The following is a 20030-nucleotide window of genomic DNA, read 5'->3' on the forward strand; positions in this document are numbered from 1 at the left end:
TGGCCCTGGGCACCGGACGACTGGATCTCAGAGAACTCAAGGGGTCTGGAAAAAGCATGGGGCCAGGATTCCTCCCCACAGAAAGAAAAGGAGAGGGCCAGGCTTTGTGGGGCTTATTGGGGGCCTCCCACATCAGATAGGTGGGAATTTATAAGGCAAACCAGGTTCTCTAGGCCTCAGGGGCCCTAGGGGGAGGCTCTCCCTTCCCTAGGAATGGCCCACCCAGAGGAAGCCCCTCTGGGAATTTCCTCAGTGGGATCATGATAGGTGTAAAATTGATCACGGAAGGTAGCCTGGGGGCTGTGGCTTTTGACTTGGCCATGGTGGAGGGCCTGGAGTTTGCATTTTGTCTAAATCATGGTAAAATATACAAGATAAATGTTACCATTTCTAAAAGTGCAATTCAGTAGTGCTAAGTGTATTCACATTGCTGTGGAACTAGTCTCCCGAACTTTTTCATTTGCAAAACTGAAATTCTATACTCATTAAACAACAACACCAAACTGGGTGAATTTTGTGGTTTGTGAATGATACCCCAAGAAAGATGATTTAAAAAATAATTTTCAAATCCCCACCCCTCCATGTGACATTGTATCTATTCTGAGACACAGTTCCAAGGCTATTTCTTGCAGGAAGTCTTATGTGTGTCCTCCACACTTCAGTGCCCCAGTCCTCAAACTGAGCACCCCCTTTGTACAAAGCACCAACCCTCCATGGCCAGCCTGGCCTGGAGACCCTCAGAGTTCAGGGCACTAGCCCCCAGGGGACCTGGCGTGGGGGATAGGCACTAGCATGCTCCTGACTTAGGCTGGGAGGTGGGGGCCTGGACCATGGTCCCAGCTTTGATGGTAGGCTATGTAACCCTGGGCAAAGCACTTCTCCTCTCTGGGCCGTGGGGTCCTCACCTGTTTGTAGAAGGCTTGGTGGGCCTGCCCTCCCCCAGCTTTTTCTGCAGGGGCGTGGGAGAGGCTTCATCTCCTGAGCCTGGGAGAGGGGCAAGGAGGAGATTATGGGTTTCCAGTTGACAGACGAGGTCACCAAGAGCTAGATGGACAAGACCTGCTGAGCAAGGGGTTTCATCCGGGATCTCAGCCTGGCTAAACTGTGGCCTTTGCTCTTTATTGCTCCAGTAGGTGAGTACCTCTTGGGCACCCAAGTCTCCCTCTGCAGCAGGGAAGGTGGCTGGGTGGTTCCACTGGGGTACTGAGTGGTCAACAAAGCCTAAGGCAGAGTGAGGAAGACTCTGAAGGAAGGACTCTAAAAAGACCCCATCCCACTCCCTGACTTCATCGCGAGGTTTCATTGCCCACTCCTGATGCTCACATGGACCAGTTATTAATTTAGGCAAAACTGCTGGGTGGAAGCAGAAGCAAGAAGAACTACAATTCTGCAGCCTGTGGAAGGAAAACCACATTCACAGAAAGACAGACAAGATGAAAAAGCAGAGGACTTTGTGCCAGATGAAAGAACAAGATAAAACCCCAGAAAAACAACGAAATGAAGTGGAGATAGGCACCTTCCAGAAAAATAATTCAGAATAATAATAGTGAAGATGATCCAGGACCTCAGAAAAAGAATGGAGGCAAAGATTGAGAAGATGCAAGAAATGTTTAACAAAAACTGAGAAGAAATAAAGAACAAACACCTAGAAGAATTAAAGAACAAACAAACAGAGATGAACAATACAATAAATGAAATGAAAAATACACTAGATGGAGTCAATAGAAGAATAATTGAGGCAGAAAAACGGATAAGAGACCTGGAAGAAAGAATGATGGAATTCACTGTTGTGGAACAGAATAAAGAAAAAAGAATGAAAGGAAATGAAGACAGCCTAAGAGACCTCTGGGACAACATTCATATTATAGGGGTCCCAGAAGGAGAAGAGAGAGAGGAAGGACCTGAGATTACAGTTGAAAACTTCCCTAACATGGGAAAGGAAATAGCCACCCAAGTCCAGGAAGCACAGAGACTCCCAGGCAGGATAAACCCAAGGAGAAACATGCCAAGACACATAGTAATCAAATTGACAAAAATTAAAGACAAAGAAAAATTATTGAAAGCAAAAAGGGAAAAATGACAAATATCATACAAGGGAACTCCCATAAGGTTAGCAGCTGATTTCTCAGCAGAAACTCTACAAGCCAGAAGGGAGTGGCACGATATATTTAAAGTGATGAAAGGGAAGAACCTACAACCAAGATTACTCTACCCGGCAAGGATCTCATTCAGATTCAACGGAGAAATCAAAAGCTGTACAGACAAGCAAAAGCTAAGAGAATTCCGCACCACCAAACCAGCTCTACAACAAAGTTCCTTTAGGAACTTTTCTAAGTGGGAAACACAAGAGACGAAAAGGACCTACAAAAACAAACCCATTACAATTAAGAAAATGGTAATAGGAACATACATATCGATAATTACCTAAAACTGGAATGGGTTAAATGCTCCAACCAAAAGACACAGGCTCGCTGAATGGATACAAAAACAAGACCCATCTATATGCTGTCTATAAGAGACCCACTTCAGACCTAGGGACACATACAGACTGAAAGTGAGGGGATGGAAAAAGATATTCCATGCAAATGGAAATCAAAAGAAAGCTGGAGTAGCAATACTCATATCAGATAAAATAGACTTTAAAATAAAGACTGTTACAAGAGACAAGGAAGGACACTACATAATGATCAAGGGATCAATCCAAGAAGAAGATATAACAATTGTAAATATATATGCACCCAACAGAGGAGCACCTCAATACATAAGGCAACTGCTAACAGCTATAAAAGAGGAAATCGACAATAACACAATAATAGTGGGGGGTTTTAACACCTCACTTACACCAATGGACAGATCATCCATCCAGAGAGAAAATTAATAAGGAAACACAAGCTTTAAATGAAACAATAGACCAGATCGATTTAATTGATATTTATAGGACATTCCATCCAAAAACAGCAGATTACACTTTCTTCTCAAGTGCACACGGAACATTCTCCAGGATGGATCACATCCTGGGTCACAAATCAAGCCTCAGTACATTTAAGAAAATTGAAATCATATCAAGCGTCTTTTCCGACTGCAACGCTATGAGATGAGAAATAAATTACAGGGAAAAAAACGTAAAAAACACAAACACATGGAGGCTAAGCAATACGTTACTAGATAACCAAGAGATCACTGAAGAAATCAAAGAGGAAATCAAAAAATACCTAGAGACAAATGACAACGAAAACAAGACAATCCAAAACGTATGGGATGCAGCAAAAGCAGTTCTAAGAGGGAAGTTTAAAGCAATACAAGCCTACCTCAAGAAACAAGAAAAATCTCAAATAAACAATCTAACCTTACACCTAAAGGAACTAGAGAAAGAAGAACAAACGAAACCCAAAGTTAGTAGAAGGAAAGAAATCATAAGACCAGAGCAGAAATAAATGAAATAGAAACAAAGAAAACAGTAGCAAAGATCAATAAAAGTAAAAGCTGGTTCTTTGAGAAGATAAACAAAATTGATAAACCTTTAGCCAGACTCAGCAAGAAAAAGAGGGGGAGGACTCAAATCAATAAAATTAGAAATGAAAAAGGAGAAGTTACAATGGACACCGCAGAAATACAAAGCATCATAAGAGACTCCTACAAGCAACTCTATGCCAATAAAATGGACAACCTGGAAGAAATGGACAAATTCTTAGAAAGGTATAATCTTCCAAGACTGAACCAAGAAGAAATAGAAAATATGAACAGACCAGTCACAAATAACGAAATTGAAACTGTGATTTAAAATCTTCCAACAGACAGAAGTCCAGGACCAGATGGCTTCACAGGTGAACTTTATCAAACATTTAGAGAAGAGCTAACACCCATCCTTCTCAAACTCTTCCATAAATTTGCAGAGGAAGGAACACTCCCAAACTCATTCTATGAGGCCACCATCACCCTGATACCAAAACCAGACAAAGATAACACAAAAAAAGAAAATTACAGACCAGTACTACTGATGAATATAGATGCAAAAATCCTCAACAAAATACTTGCAAACAGAATCCAACAACACATTAAAAGGATCATACACCATGGTCAAGTGGGATTTATCCCAGGGATGCAAGGATTCTTCAATATATGCAAATCAATCAATGTGATACACTGTATTAACAAATTGAGGAATAAAAACCATATGATGATCTCAATAGATGCAGAAAAAGCTTTTGACAAAATTCAACACCCATTTATGATAAAAACTCTCCAGAGAGTGGCCATAGAGGGAACCTACCTCAACATAATAAAGGCCCTATACAACAAACCCACAGCAAACATCATTCTCAATGGTGAAAAACTGAAAGCATTTCCTCTAAGATCAGGAACAAGACAAGGATGTCCACTCTCACCACTATTATTCAACATAGTTTTGGAAGTCCTAGCCATAGCAGTCAGAGAAGAAAAAGAAATACAAATTGGAAAAGAAGGAATAAAACTGTCACTGTTTGCAGATAACAAGACACATAAAGACACACATAACAAGACATAGAGAATCCTAAAGATGCCACCAGAAAACTACTAGAGCTAATCAATGAATTTGGTAAAGTTGCAGGATACAAAATTAATGGACAGAAGTCTCTTGCATTGCTATACACTAACAACGAAAGATCAGAAAGAGAAATTAAGGAAACAATCCCATTTACCTTTGCAACAAAAAGAATAAAATACCTAGGAATAAACGTACCTAAGAAGGTAAAAGACCTTTACTCAGAAAACTATAAGACACTGATGAAAGAAATCAAAGATGACACAAACAGAGGGAGAGATATACCATGTTCTTGGACTGGAAGAATCAATATTGTGAAAATGACTATACTGCTCAAAGCAATCTACAGCTTCAGTGCAATCCCTATCAAATTACCAGTGGCATTTTTTTTACAGAACTAGAACAAAAAAAATCTTAAAATTTGTATGGAAACACAAAAGACCCCGAATAGCCAAAGCAGTCTTGAGGGAAGAAAATGGAGCTGGAGGAATCAGACCCCTTGACTTCAGACTATACTACAAAGCTACAGTAATCAAGACAATATGGTACTGGCACAAAAAGAGAAACATAGATCAATGGAACAGGATAGAAAGCCCAGAGATAAACCCACGCACCTATGGTCAACTAGTCTATGACAAAGGAGGCAAGGATATACAATGGAGAAAAGACAGTCTCTTCAATAAGTGGTGCTGGGAAAACTGGACTGCTACATGTAAAAGAATGAAATTAGAACACTCCCTAACACCATACACCAAAATAAACTCAAAATGGATCAGAGACCTAAATGATAAGACTAGACACTATAAAACTCTTAGAGGAAAACATAGGAAGAACACTCTTTGACATAAATCATAGCAAGATCTTTTTTGATCCGCCTCCTAGAGTAATGGAAATAAAAACAAAAGTAAACAAATGGGGCCTAATGAAACTTAAAAGCTTTTGCAAAGCAAAGGAAACTATAAACAAGATGAAAAGACAAACCTCAGAATGGGAGAAAATATTTGCAAATGAATCAACCGACAAAGGATTAATCTCCAAAATATATAAACAACTTATGCAGGTCAATATTTAAAAAAAAAACCCAATCCAAAAATGGGCAGAAGACCTAAATAGATATTTCTCCAAAGAAGACATACAGATGGCCAAGAAGCACATGAAAAGCTGCTCAACATCACTAATTATTAGAGAAATGCAAATCAAAACTACAATGAGGTATCACCTCACACCAGTTAGAATGGGCATCGTCAGAAAATCTACAAACAACAAGTGCTGGAGAGGGTGTGGAGAAAAGGGAACCCTCTTGCACTGTTGGTGGGAATGGAAATTCATACAGCCACTATGGAGAACAGTATGGAGGTTCCTTAAGAAACTAAAAATAGAATTACCATATGATCCAGCAATTCCAGTACTAGGTATATACCCAGAGAAAACCATAATTCAAAAAGACACATGCATGCCAATGTTCATTGCAGCACTGTTTACAATAGCTAGGTCATGGAAGCAACCTAAATGCCCATGGACAGACGAATGGATAAAGAAGTTGTGGTACATATATACAATGGAATATTACTCAGCCATAAAAAGGAATGAAATTGGGTCATTTGTAGAGACGTGGATGGATCCAGAGACTGTCATACAGAGTGAAGTAAGTCAGAAAGAGAAAAACAAATATTGTATATTAACACATATATGTGGAACCTAGAAAAATGGTACAGAGGAACTGGTTTGCAGGGCAGAAATAGAGACACAGATGTAGAGAACAAACATATGGACACCAAGGGGGGAAAGCAGCGGGTGTGGGGGGGTGTGGGGTGGGATGAACTGGGAGATTGGGATTCACATGTATACACTAATATGTATAAAATAGATAACTAATAAGAACCTGCTGTATAAAAAATAAATAAAATTCAAAAAACAAAACAAAATTGCTGGGTGGAGTTTCACAGCGTAGTGTAGGGGATGGAGTCCAGGGGAATGAAAGGTATTGGGGTCCAGAGTGCTAGGAAGGGGGTACCGGACTACAAGCTGGAAAATTTTGGCAGGAATGCCAAACTCCTGGAAGTACACCTGTGCCTTGGATACCCTGCAGCAGGATTTTGAACAGGAGAACCCAGTAGCACATCTTAGGTCCCAGAGGGGCTGGGATTTCCATCCAGGGAGGCTAGCTTGCCTGGGGTGGGGTGGCAGCACCAGCGAGCAGCCCCTGCTCTGATGCTTTGCCACTCCTAGGCTGTCCCTTTAAACCCAGATCATGATGTCACCTTAGACAGCAAGGGATGGGAGGGGGACTGCAGGCCTGAGGAAGGACTGCATTTCCCAGCAGCCTTGGGTGCACCACACCCCTCCCAGCAGGCACTGGTACACTGCAGACTATTAACCCGTCCAGTGCCAGTTTCTACTGGGGTTTTGAAGCATCCAGCCATTCTGGAGAGAGGGTGGGGTTCCCTTGGGGGTGGAATGCCTGGGGCACAGATGGAGCAGGCCAAATCTCTGGGCCTGACATAGGATTGGGCCTCTTTCCTGCCGGAGTCCTGGCATCGCCCTCAGCTTCCTGGTTCAGACTGCTGAGTCTTCCTCTCTCCCTATGCAGTCTCCCCTGCAGAAAGCAGGAACCCAGCGCCAGTTGGACCCCTTCCCGCTCAGCTTCAGTCTTGTCCCTGGCTGCCCGCAGGGATTACCCCTTTGGTCAGGCAGCCGCTTTTATTGGTGAGGGGACTACATCTCCCAGCTGCCCCGGGCGGGAACTTCCTGACGCAGCACCCCACCCCACCCCGCCCCCGGCCCCCAAACCCGCGAGGATGTGCGGGCCGACTGGGGGAGGTGACTTGATGTCATCGTGAGCAGCTGGGCGGCGGGTGCCGGTGCGCACAGAGCCGGGGCTCCTGTGGTGCTGCGCGGGTCGGGTGCCACGACTTGAGGAGAGGTCTGCGCGCTGCCCCGGCCAGCCCAGAGCCCGTCGGGCGCCCGCGCCCCGACCCGGGGCTGAGTTGGGTGCACGCTCCGGCCCCCCCCGGAGCCAGAGAGAGAACCCAGGAGCGCCGCCGCCCAGCGCCAGCGCCCTGAACCGGACCGCAGCTCGGGAGCCCTGAACAGCTGCTCCCCTCCCCACCGGCAGCCCCTGGAGGGTCGGCGACCAAAGTCTGGGCATCTGAGAAGTGAGTGGCCCCCCCCTCGAGAGGCAGATGAGATCTGGGGGCGGGGAAGGAGAAACTGAGGGGGGAAGGCTGCGGGTCGTGGCGGGGGGCAGGGGGATGGGACCCTCATTCTTGCGGAAGTCCCTGGTGACCGAATTAGTGGAGCAGAAACGGGGGCCCCATTCTGTGAGGGGCCAGGGATGAGGAACGAGGTCCCCGTTCCAGGTAGGGTCTGGCTGGCGGGAGAGGCCCTATTTCGAGAGGGCTTGTTTTGGAGTGCGGGGCCTTTCAGTCCGGGAGAAGGGAGGGCCCTGTCTCCTGTGGGAGAGGGCTGCACCTCTCTTTAGGGTCTGGGCCAGGGTAGGAGGGAAAGAAGACTTGGGCGCTCCGCCGCAGCCCCACACGCTGTCCTGAAAGAACTGACAGGCTCTCTCTGTCTCTTTCTTGCTGACCTCTCTGCCCTGACTTCTTTTTTAAAAGAGCCAGGGTGGGAACCCTAACTGGACTCTTCCGACCCTCAGGAAGGACCTGAGACCTGAGCCATCCTCCTCTCTACCGTGCTTGCCCCCCAGGACTGGGCGGTTGCCAGAGGCCCTGGGGGGGGGGCCAGGACTCTGGTTGCCCTCCTCCCCGCCGCACAGGATGGGCCCAAGTTAGTCAGCTCAGCCTCACGCAGCGTCCTGCAGGCCCAGAGGGAAGCTCAGGGGCTCTGAAGGCTTGGCCTGCCGCTTGACCGCCATGGAGACGAAGCTGCCCCCCGCGAGCACCCCCGGCAGCCCCTCGTCCCCAGGGCTGTCCCCGGTGCCCCCACCCGACAAGGTGGACGGCTTCTCCCGCCGTTCCCTCCGCAGGGCCCGGCCCCGGCGGTCCCACAGCTCCTCTCAGTTCCGCTATCAGAGCAACCAGCAGGAACTCACTCCACTGCCCCTGCTCAAAGGTGAGCCCGCCCTGGCCCCGGGGCTACCTGGGTCCTGGAGTGGGCAAGTGAGGTTCGGGGTGGGGTGGTGGGAAGCAGCTGGCGGCTGCGATCAGAGCGAGTCTGGACGGCCCCTTCCAGGCCAGGGACTCCACCACCCGACCGCCACCCCCCAGCCCTGTACCCTCTCTGCTGACGCATGGCCTGACTGGCCTGTCATCCTTGGAGGTGGGGCGTCTGGAGGTGGGGCCACCCTGGGGGGCAGACCGGGGCCAAGGGTGGGGCCTACAGCCTGGGTTCCAGGAGGCCACTAGCAGCCCAGCTGCTGCCGGGGTCCTGGGGCAGGTGCTTAGCATGCCTCCCTGCAGTCACCGTGAAGTCCCCCCAACTCTGGGCTACAGGGCCCAACTGGCTGAGGCCGAGGGCCCCCGAGAGGTCCTCGGTGCCAGCTCTTCTCCCCACTTCTGGCTCTTAGAACAGAGTGCCGCCTATGAGAGGGAGGCAGTGGCTGTTTGGGCACCTGTGGAAAGCCCAGGTAGCCAGGGTCTGTTACCATGCTTTAAAATCAGGCTATCATGTTCTCTGAGCCTAGGTTAGGATGAAGAGATGAAGCTCCTTTACTTCACACGAATGGAGGATGGGACAGAACTTGTTTGCTCTCTGCAAGGAGTGGGAGATGGCACAACAGCTTGGGGTCTGGGGGGCAGAGGAGCCTGCCTTAGGGATTAGGAGGGCCTGCCCCTGCCCAGAGCTGTGGCAGTTGGGGCCCAGGCTCAGCCCCCTCCTTCCTCCGCAGATGTGCCAGCCTCTGAGCTGCATGAGCTGCTGAGCCGGAAGCTGGCCCAGTGTGGGGTGATGTTTGACTTCTTGGACTGTGTGGCCGACCTGAAGGGGAAGGAGGTGAAGCGGGCGGCGCTCAATGAGCTGGTGGAGTGTGTGGGGAGCACTCGGGGGGTCCTCATTGAGCCTGTCTACCCAGACATCATCCGCATGGTGAGCACCCGGCACCTGGCCTCTGGGGGGGGGGGGGCTTGGTGCCCATGGGAACCCCAAGCCTGCCTGCAGAGCCCCCGTGCGGAGAATAAACCCACACTCTTTGGCTTGGCCTCAAGGCCCACATCTTCCTCCCCCTCAACCCCTGTCCCAGCCCCACTGCTGCCCAGCACCCAGCCAGTGTAAGTTACTCAGTGCCTCCTGGGCTTGTCCCACCCTGCGCTTTTGCTTATGCTCTCCTGAGGCCTGGTGTGCACTCCCACCACGTTCCTCATCGCCCTGGGGCCTGGCTCAGGTGCTGCCCCTTCCATGAAGCCTCTCTCAATGCCCAAGCTAGAAATCTCCCTTTTGCTGCTTAGAATGTCTCTAGACCTTACCACTTTCCATCTCGACTTCCCTGCTGGACTGCAGCTGATAGAGGGCAGGGATGTATCTCATCCACCCCTGGGTCCCCAACCCTGGGCCCAGGTCTGTCCATGAACTAGATGCTCAGGTAATGGTTGCCAAGGAGTCAATTGGTTGCTTGGGTCGGTGCTGAGGCCCGATAAACTTTGGATGAGGGATGTCCTGGTTTCCGCCTTCAAGGGTTCTTCCGTAAAGAACCCTGACTCTGTCCCCTCAGATCTCAGTGAATATCTTCCGGACGCTACCACCCAGTGAGAACCCTGAATTTGACCCTGAAGAGGATGAGCCCAACCTTGAGCCTTCATGGCCACATCTTCAGGTATGAGGGCCGGGGAAGATAGGGATCTGGGTTTCAGAAGAGATCCGAGGAGAGGGTAGAGGGTCTCCTTAGGCCCCGACTGCTGGATGAGGGCCACAGGGCAGGATGAGGGGGGAGGCTGCTCCTGAACTCACCTTTCTGTCTGTTCCTCTCCTCCAGCTGGTATATGAGTTTTTCCTGCGTTTCTTGGAGAGCCCAGACTTCCAGCCCTCCGTGGCCAAGAGATATGTGGATCAAAAGTTTGTCCTGATGGTGAAGTGGGGAGCCCAGGCCGGGTGGTGTCTTGGGGCAGGGGCAGGCTCTCTGCGTGGCGTGGGGATAGGATGGAAGCAGCCTGGCTTGGCCTCTTTCCTAACCCCTGATCCTGTGTCCCACAGCTCCTGGAGCTATTTGATAGCGAGGACCCTCGGGAGCGTGAGTACCTCAAGACCATCTTGCACAGGGTCTATGGAAAGTTCCTGGGGCTCCGGGCCTACATCCGCAAACAGTGCAGCCATATCTTCCTCCGGTGGGTGCCTGCGGCCTGCCCCGCTGAGACCTGGGGAGGGAGGGAGAGAGCTATGCGGAGAAGACAGAGGCAAAAGCTTCTGGGCTGGGGGGCCCAGTTTTTTCTTGGCAACATATTATATAATTTTTACGTATACAAATCCTGTGAGATCAATAGAGAAAGGGTATTTATTTCCATTTTACAGATGAGGAAATTGAGGCCGAGAGATGAGGTGGTTTGCAGGGACTAGGTCAGTTCAGGGGGCCTAGGATCTAAATCTTTTGATCCTTGTCACACCAGGCCTTAAGGCCCCAAAGAATGAGATTCATTCTGCAAATATGTATTGAGTGCCAATGCCCACTGGGCATCAGGGACCCACATTGCCTTGTAGTTGAGACTGGCTCTTGAGCTAGATGGCCTGTGTTTGAGTTTGGTTCAAATATTTGGGTGAACTTGGGCAAATTATTTAAGCTCTCTCCTAGTTTCCTCGTCTCTAGAATGGGAATGACAACTATACTACACAGAGATAATCAACAAGATGAAATGAGGCAGTGCCTTCAAAGCACTCAGTATAGCTCCTGGACCAAGGCCGGAACTCTGAAACATTAGCTTTTATCGTTATTAGCTACAAAATAGGTGAGGCATGATCCCTCTCCTCCAGGAGCTCAGTGTATTAGATCCCTTGCTTATTAACTTTGGGGCAAGTTTCATTGAACTGCTGAGCCTTGATTTCTTCATCTATATAATGGATCTAATATGGTCTACCTCCTGGGATAATTTTGAGAAGTACATAACACAGAATAGACACTGTAAGTGTTTGTCATTCTTTTGGTTGATTGGCATGAAGAGCGAAGGACTCAGGCTAGGTGCCTGTGGACTGGATGGGGACCAGGTAATGAGGGTTAGGGTCTCGGGGAGGAAGAGACCAGTTGGAATGCTTCATAGAAGAGAGGTTTGAATCCCAGAGGGGAAAGGGTGGGTGGGATGGATTGGGAGATTGGGATTGACATATATACACTATTGATACTATGTATAAAATGGATAGCTAATGAGAACCTACTGTATAGCACAGGGAACTCTACTCAATGCTCTGTGGTGACCTAAATGGGACGGAAATCCAAAAAAGAGGGGATATATGTATATGTATAGCTGATTCACTTTGCTGTACAGTAGAAACTAACACAACATTGTAAAGCAACTATACTCCAATAAAAATTTAAAAAAAAAAAAAAAAGAAGAAAGGTTTGAGCTGGGACCCAGAGTGGCACTGGTGGCTGGGCTGAGAAGGGTAATAAAGAGGTGGGTGTAGGGCTTCCCTGGTGGTGCAGGGGACGCGGGTTCGTGCCCCGGTCCGGGAAGATCCCACGTGCCGCGGAGGGGCTGGGCCCGTGAGCCATGGCCGCTGAGCCTGCGTGTCCGGAGCCTGTGCTCCGCAACGGGAGAGGCCACAGCAGTGAGGGGCCCGCGTACCGCAAAAGTGGGTGTGGATCTCAGTGGGGCCTGGTTTGGGGTTTGGGGAATGGAGCACAGCCTCTGGGTGGGGAGAGAGATGGATTGATATGCAGGCTGGGGGTGGGCAGGCAGGATGACAGAGAGGAGGGATGGGCCTGCTCCAACTGCCTTGAGCCCTTCTGCATCCTTCTCTTCCTCTCAAAGGTTCATCTATGAACTCGAGCACTTCAATGGCGTGGCTGAGCTGCTGGAGATCTTAGGAAGGTGACTCTCTCTGGGCATCAGCTGGAGCATCAGGATTCTGGGAGGAGGGACTGAGGCCCAGTCAACCCAACCCTCCTCATCTCTTCTGCCCCCTCCTCAGCATCATCAACGGCTTTGCGCTGCCCCTGAAGACCGAGCACAAGCAGTTTCTGGTTCGAGTCCTGATTCCCCTGCACTCTGTCAAGTCGCTGTCTGTCTTTCACGCCCAGGTAAGGCCCAGGCCTGGTCCTGCCACAGCAGAGAGGTCCTGACAGAGTCAGGGCAGCGACCCGGGCCTGCAGAGCCAGCCTGACACTTTAATTTCAGCCACACTAAAGCGTGACCTCACAGGATCCTCTCTCACCTTTTTCTCGACTAATTCTGTTCCGTCTACCTTAGAGAATCCCCATGATCGTTTAAGGCCGATCTCAGACACTGGCCTCTGAAGACTTCCCAGCCCCCTCCCACTCGACCTGCCTTGGCAGGATTGAGCTCTCCTCCTTCTGTATTCCCATAGATCATGATACAGATTCCGGTTAAGGAACCTTTTGTAAAGTTTGTAAGGGCTAGTTTGCTGAATGTTTCCCCTTTGAGGTCATTATTGTGTCCCCGCACACCAAGCATGGTGCCTGGTGTATCCTAGGTGGTCAGTAAATGATTGGTGAATAAGAGAATAGACATAGGAAATGAGCAAAGTCCAGCATCCTGTCCTGGTCCCCTCCTGACCCCTGTCCTCTTTCTCTCTGCCTACTCATCCCTCGCCGCGCCCCGCTGCAGCTGGCATACTGTGTGGTACAGTTCCTGGAGAAGGATGCCACTTTGACAGAGCATGTGAGTACCTCGGGGGGGAAGGGCAAGCCCCCACCCCTGCAGGTCTGACTCTTTTCTGCCTCAACTCCCACAGGTGATCCGGGGGCTGCTCAAATACTGGCCCAAAACCTGTACCCAGAAGGAGGTATGAAGAAGGGCTTTGGTGTCCACCACAGGGAGGTTGGGAGGGCTCAGCTTCCAGAGGGCAGTCAGATGTGTGTCAGGGGAGATGGGAACTGCTGCTCCCTGTGTCCCTACCCCCACCCCAGGTGATGTTTCTGGGGGAGATGGAAGAGATTCTGGATGTCATTGAGCCCTCCCAGTTCGTGAAGATCCAGGAGCCCCTCTTCAAGCAGGTGGCTCGCTGCGTGTCCAGCCCCCATTTCCAGGTATGGGGCCGGAATGGGTGGGGGTGAGAGCCGGGGTATGGACTGGTAAGTTTGGCAAGTTGACCTAACACCGCTTCCTCTGCCCTCAGTTTCTCCTCTGGACCTTCCTGGGTCTAATAATGGGGAGATGCTGGACTTAGGTTCAGGAGACCTAGGGTCAAGCCTCAGATCCACCTCCCACTGGCTGAGGAGCCTTGAGCAAATCACTTCACCACTCTGAGTCAGATCAGGCTTCCTTATCTGTAGAATGGGCCAACAGGTGGTGAGGAGAACTGAAGAGATGGCAGCATAAACACCTTTCGTCAACTGACATGGGTGTTTAGCAAACGCCCATGAACGCGATGGATGGTTGTCATCACTTTTCCGCTTTCTTAGTGGCCTTAGATTTCATTAGCCCCACTTCAGAGCCCAGCAAGGCGTCTCCACACCATCCAGGCTGGCTGCAACCGGTGTCCTCCTACACGTGTGTGCAGACTTGCTCTCATTTTTATGAGCCGTAGCTGGTGGCTGTCCATTTTTCCTCACAGTGACTCTGGCACTTCAGTTTACTGAATACCTCATTGGATTCTTACAGCAGCCATATGGAGGTAGCTATTATTAGCCCCACTTCACAGATTTGAAAACAGAGGCTGAGGGGTTAAATACCCTGTCCAAAGTCACATGGGCAGTGTGTAGTGGAGCCAGGATTCACCTCTGAGCGTTGGACTCCTAATCCAGTGTTCTTTTCACCTCACCATGTTGCTTCCTCCCGTGGGTCAGATGAGCCCTGAACACGGGGTGTGTGGAGGGCAGGGCGCACTGGGTTTTGGGTTGGGGATGGATACCAGGCCTTGCATGTGCAGGGAAGCCACTGCCAGGCGCTTACTCTGCCACCTCGCTGCCCCAGGTTGCAGAGCGGGCTCTGTATTTCTGGAACAATGAGTATATCCTGAGCCTCATTGAGGACAACTGCCATACTGTGCTGCCTGCTGTGTTTGGGACCCTCTACCAAGTCTCCAAGGAGCACTGGAATCAGTGAGTGCCCAGGCCTTGAGCCAACCCACAGAACCTGGGGCAGGGCCAGCCAGTCCAGAACTGGGGTTACTGCTAGCCGGAGAGGATCAGGGAAGGCATCCGAAGATGGCAGAGGGTGGTGAAAGGGGCCAGGCAGAGGGCAGTGCTTGTGGTGTTCAGGGCTGCATGCTGTATTTGGGACGCAGGAACGGGCAGAATGCCAGAGGGGGAGGTGGGACCCAACTGAAATTGCTTTCATCTCTCACCCCCTCCCTTGACCCTGCCAAGAACCATTGTGTCTCTGATCTACAATGTGCTCAAGACCTTCATGGAGATGAATGGGAAGCTGTTTGATGAGCTCACAGCCTCCTACAAGCTGGAAAAGCAGCAGTGAGTGCTGGGAGGCTGGACGTGGAGGGAGAGGGGAGAAAAGCAGAAAAGAACCAGTTCCTAATGGTTGGAGGGAACCGAAGAGGACAACCCACATCCCATCTGATCAGATGTTTAAAGTCTCTCCCTATGTTTTTGCCAAGTGCTGGGGCATCCAAGCCCAGTTACCCCCTGCATCCTCCAATTATCCTGCCAAGTACTTCTTGCAGGTATGGAGCATCCTATCCTTCAGCTGGGGCCTCTCAGGGCCAGGCTGATCCATTTACTCCATGACCACAGGCTGGGACCAGTCTCTCCTTAGTGCCTTCTCCCCTAAGTGGAGTCTCTTTGCAGGTGGGGGGGTGGTGAGGGAGGCTGAATTGCAGGTGGGGCCCCAGGTAAGGGAACTGCCTCACCCTCTCCCCAGGGAACAGCAGAAGGCCCAGGAGCGTCAGGAGCTGTGGCAAGGCCTGGAGGAGCTACGGCTGCGCCGGTTACAGGGGACCCAGGGGGCCAAAGAGGTCCCGCTCCAGCGGCTTACACCCCAGGTGGCCACTGGTGGAGGTCAGAGCTAAAGATCCCCAGAAGGAGAGGAGCTAAACCCAGAGCTGTCAGTCCCTCCATCCTCCCTCCTGCCCAGGGGTCCAGAGAGATACACACCTACTCCTGGCCTTGCCAGAGGGGGCTCGGAGGGCTTCCTGCCTGGCCCGGCGTGGCCAGTTTCCACTGGGGGGAGAGGAGGAGAGATGGGGGTCCTGGCAACAGAACTCTCAGGCCCTCCTGGCAGGACTTGACCAGGGCGAGCTTGACCAGGAAGCTGCCATTGGGGATCTGCCTCTGCCCCACAAAGCTGGGCTACAGACTGCAGGCAGGTTCCCACCCCCTGCTCCCAGCCTAGGGCAAGGGGGCTCGGCCCCTCACCTGCCCCACCTTGTGCCAGCGGGAGGGCCTTCCTCACCCCACCATGGGATCCATGGTCTATTTATTCTCCCCCAGCTCACCTGCAACACAGACATTATCCTGGGCCTGGGGCACCCTCCTTCCTTCCCTCCCCTCCCTTGCCCTGTACATCCTTGTCCCCTTTTTATTTATTGGGCAGGGGGAGGGGTGAGGGCACAGGCAGAAGATTCCCTGTGTCCTGGGGCAACGGGGGTGGTCACAGTAACCATGGTCTGTTCCCCTTTCCCTGGCTGGGGGTAGATTTAATAAAGAGAGAAACCTATGATCTGCTTGCTTTATTTTAGGACAAAGAGGGAGATGAAATGATGAAGGACTGGTTAGGAAGCCAGGCAGAGGTGGGGAAGAGGCAGAAATGCCCCTCTTCTCACGGGGTTGGAGCTGTTGTCCTTGCTGAGGTTCAGGACATGTAGGATATACTCCAACATTAAACTCTCTGACCAAGGGGACGGTGGCGGGAGAAGGATGGGCTAGTAGCGTGAGAGGCGACACATGTCACACTGGCAGGCCCTGGCCGTGAAGATCTCCAGCTCCTCCCTCCGGTCCCCCCCACAATGCAGCTGCACCTTCACCTGTGGGAGAGGTGGGTGTCTGTTCCAGTCCCCTTCCTCAGGCCATCTTAGATCCCCATCTCCTCTGTCCCACTACCCGCAACGAGCACCACCGAGCTGGGCCCCCTCACCTTCCTCAGGCTGCTGATGGTGCAGCACTGAGAGACGGAGGTGATGTTATGTCGATAGCCACTGGCCACCAGCACCGAGTAACGGGAAGGGAAGGCACTGGACTCGCAGTGGCCCACACAGGCCTGTGCCACATGGGAGCCCTGGCAGGTGCCTTGGAGGTCACTTCGCACCGTCACATTGAAGGCTAGAAGAAGACAGGCGAGCGGTAGATGGTGCCTTGGCGAAGGCTCGCCCAGCTCCTGTTGCCTGAGCCTCATTGGGTCCCTCGAGGGTGCTGCCTGCCCCTCTGTCCAGTCCATCAGCTCTTTGCTCCCACCCAGCTCTCTGCTCCCAGGGTTACTTACAGTGCAAGTAGCAGCCTGGGATGGCTGCCTGTTGACCCTGGCCTTCAGTGACCGCCAGGACCAGCAGGCAGAGGAGCAGGGTTTGGGGGGACGCCATGGGCATCTGAAACACAGTAGGTAGATGTCTCTAGATGGGTGTGCAGGTGGGAGGGGGAGTTCTTTCAATACTGCATGCCTCCAGGTGAATGAGGCAGGGCTAGGTTGGTCTGTCTGACTGGGGTGAGGCCTGCCTGTGAGGGGCTGTCTTTTCCTTGTACCTGCCTTTGGGTGCGTGTGCATGTGGATGTGCGTGTCTGCCTGTGTCTCTCTGGATGCGTGTGCACAGCTGTCCCAGTGTGACTTATGTGTCAGCCCACTGCCATGATTCTCCCCCAGAATTTCCTCCACCATCTGGACCACAAACCTCTGCCTCCCTCCATCTGCCCCATCTATCTGCCCGCAGGACCCTTATCTGCAGTCCCCAGGCCCTCCCAGGGCTCTTCCTGCCTCAGTGAGCTCACCACTTCCAAGGCCCAGGAGCTGAGTGGCTTGTTGAGTGGCTCCTCTGGCCTCCTGCTGGTCTCCAGGCGGTGCTGGCTCTCCGGGTTTTTATTTGCCATCATTCTGGAGCCACGCCTTCTTGGAGATCGGCTTTCAGGCCTGCCTTCTCTGCCTGAAGCCTCAAGCAAAACCACCTGGGAGACTCTTCTCTGAGGTGTGGTCCTCTAGGGCGGTTTCTGCTTCCCCTACGTCCAAAAGCTGCGGGTGGCCCAGGGCTGGGAAGTGAGGTGTAGAGAAAAGCCCAGGAGCTGGTGGAGTAGGCAGCGTGTGTGCAGTTGGGGAGGGAGGGCTCTCACTGGGCTGAGTTGTGGCCACCTGGGTTCTCTTCTTTGCTGTGTGACCTTGGGCAGGACACTTCTGTTTAGGGCCTTGCCAGCCCATCCTTAAAACTATTAAACTCAGCCCTTTCTGTCTCTTTCACCCACTGCAAAGGAAAGGGTGGAGAGGAGATTCTTATGGACAATGGAAATGCTATCAGTGGGGGGTCTCCTGAGAGATGCTTGGTGGCAGAGCAGGGAGAGTCAGGGGGCTGGTTCTAAGTCGGTTTCAGAGCTTCACTTTCACTGTCAAGTGGATGACTTCTCATTCTAGGGGTCAGCTACAGAGTGGGGCTTCCCCTAGTTTCTGGACTAATAGGGACCTGACTCCTGGAAGTGCCTGAAGCTATCAACCCCAGCAAATCGATCATTTAGTCCAGCCCTGGCTCTGGTTTTACAGGTGAGGCAACTAAGGCTCAAGAGAAGGAAAGTTACTAAAGGTCACACAGCTAGTTCACAGTCAGGGCTGTTTTGGAACCCAGATCTCCTGCTATTCATGCCTGGTGCTAAATTACACTTGGGGCAAGAATGTGGCAAGTTAGAAAAAGACCCCTAGTCAGCAGGAGCCACAGGGGCCAGGGCAGGGTAGCGATCAGAAGGAAGCCTGTGGTGGTTCTGTCCCCACACACCCCAGGGCTACTGGCTCAATGACCTGCTCCGAGAGGCAGAGCCAACCACAGGCTGCCAGAGCTGGAAGGCACTGAGAGCTCATCAGATCCTACCCTTTCATTTTCCAGATGAGACAAATAAGAACCAGAAAGGAAAGTGACTTTGCCAAGCCTTCATTATAAGCTTGTTAAGTCAGAATGGTGCTCAGATCTCCAGATTCTGGAGCTGTGCCTTTGAACAGCTTTGTAAAGTGGGCTGTGTTTGGGACAGCAGGGCAAAGGCTGTAAACACAACTTGTCCCTAGTCCTCCAGTCCTCACACACAACGACTTCCCCTTTGGCCCTCCTCCCCTCAGGTCCCAGGCCCTTCAGCAGCCCACCTCTTCTCTCCTCCCCAGCCAAGGGAAAGGCTTCAGAACAAGGGGTCTCTGAGGGACTTTAGCAGTCCAGCCCCAGCGTTCCCACCCGCCGCCGAGAGTAACTGCCAGCATCTGACAGATAATCAGCTCTGTTTAAAGACTAGGGTTGACAAAGGCTTGTTACCTTACAAAGTGGCCCATTCTAATACTGGACATCTCTACGGTTACAAAATGATTCCTTTGGCCCTAACCTACACTGACTTCCAGTTGATCCAATAAACGAATCTGCATTACTGTCAAAAGCCAAAGGGGTAGCTAGGTGAGAAGCACTTACCTATAAGAGACTGCACTTTGGGGCCAAACTAGGTGAACTGAGGAGACATGATTTCTTGAGGGTCAGCAGGGCTCAGGACATTTGAGTCTTGCAAAACCCCATTCTCTAACCTAGCCAGGGGAGTTTAAGGTTTGAGGTCAGGTACAGACCCCACCTACTCAAACTGTTCTGTCAACAACAACCAGGGAGACCCAGGGGAGGTTTCAGGCATTGTTTCCCTATATCTTGAGGAAAGAGTTTGCTCTCTCAGGCTCTCTCTCTACTCCACTAAAATTCAGTCAATAACTCTTCATAAATAATTTATTTTCATTAGAAATCTAAGTGCTGCAGATGAAAGACCTAACTGGCTCACAGGGCAGTAAAATTCTCAGACTAGAGCATTTTAGAAAGTTACATTCTTAGTGTTTTAAACTGGGGAAGGACATTCCATCGTAAAGAGGCAAATGGACATTCCATTGTAAAGGACAAACCCACAAGAGGACTCAGGGACTTTGGGGCTCTTGTTCCCCATGACTGGAATGTCATAAGCAGAGAGTGGAGTGGGAGGAGTCGCTGCAAGAGATAACGTTCTTCCCACCGCTGCATTTAGGAGGCTCACTGGCTGCTCCTTCTGAAGAAATACCGAAACGGAAAGAGAGAGCTGCAGGAAGAAGAGCAGAGCAGGTTGAGACTCTAGAGGTCCACTTTCCTTCTCCCAGGTCCCATTAGGGCTCCACTGTTAGCTAGGGCATTTTTGCTCTGAGACCACTGAATGGAAATTCAAGTCTGAAACAGCATTTGAAAAGGTACCCAAGTTAGAATATACTCAGGAGGTAGAAATAAAGAAGAACAATTGCAATGGTATGGCTGAGCTCTA

The 20030-nt window shown here is 51.0% G+C and overlaps 2 protein-coding genes across 7 annotated transcripts; one reads left to right on the forward strand and one right to left on the reverse strand.

Annotated features, from left to right (window-relative positions):
* Nucleotides 1-6869: 6869 nt before the first annotated feature.
* On the forward strand, nucleotides 6870-16254 carry PPP2R5B (protein phosphatase 2 regulatory subunit B'beta). Of its 6 annotated transcripts, none has more exons than XM_067037546.1 (15): nucleotides 6913-7677; nucleotides 8137-8593; nucleotides 9369-9565; nucleotides 10188-10289; nucleotides 10449-10541; nucleotides 10667-10797; nucleotides 12433-12492; nucleotides 12593-12701; nucleotides 13249-13302; nucleotides 13376-13426; nucleotides 13551-13670; nucleotides 14557-14684; nucleotides 14952-15053; nucleotides 15197-15262; nucleotides 15460-16254. In XM_067037546.1, exons 2-15 carry the CDS (start codon nucleotides 8395-8397, stop codon nucleotides 15605-15607), a joined length of 1560 nt encoding a protein of 519 aa, XP_066893647.1. In that variant the 5' UTR covers nucleotides 6913-7677; nucleotides 8137-8394; the 3' UTR covers nucleotides 15608-16254. The 6 variants fall into 6 exon arrangements, with proteins under 6 accessions (XP_058925204.1, XP_058925205.1, XP_058925203.1 ...); XM_067037548.1 differs by having other exon boundaries at nucleotides 6923-7677; nucleotides 8508-8593; XM_067037547.1 differs by having other exon boundaries at nucleotides 6971-7677; nucleotides 8178-8593.
* Nucleotides 16255-16459: 205 nt separating this feature from the next.
* On the reverse strand, nucleotides 16460-17618 carry GPHA2 (glycoprotein hormone subunit alpha 2). The gene is made up of 4 exons (XM_059069243.2): nucleotides 17517-17618; nucleotides 17017-17119; nucleotides 16672-16856; nucleotides 16460-16561 (listed from the first exon to the last, which is right to left on the reverse strand). The coding sequence occupies exons 1-4, from the start codon at nucleotides 17616-17618 to the stop codon at nucleotides 16460-16462; spliced, it is 492 nt and encodes a 163-aa protein (XP_058925226.1).
* Between the last annotated feature and the right edge of the window lie 2412 nt (nucleotides 17619-20030).

Source organism: Kogia breviceps, chromosome 7, assembly GCF_026419965.1.
Source record: "Kogia breviceps isolate mKogBre1 chromosome 7, mKogBre1 haplotype 1, whole genome shotgun sequence".
Lineage (NCBI taxonomy): Eukaryota > Metazoa > Chordata > Mammalia > Artiodactyla > Physeteridae > Kogia > Kogia breviceps.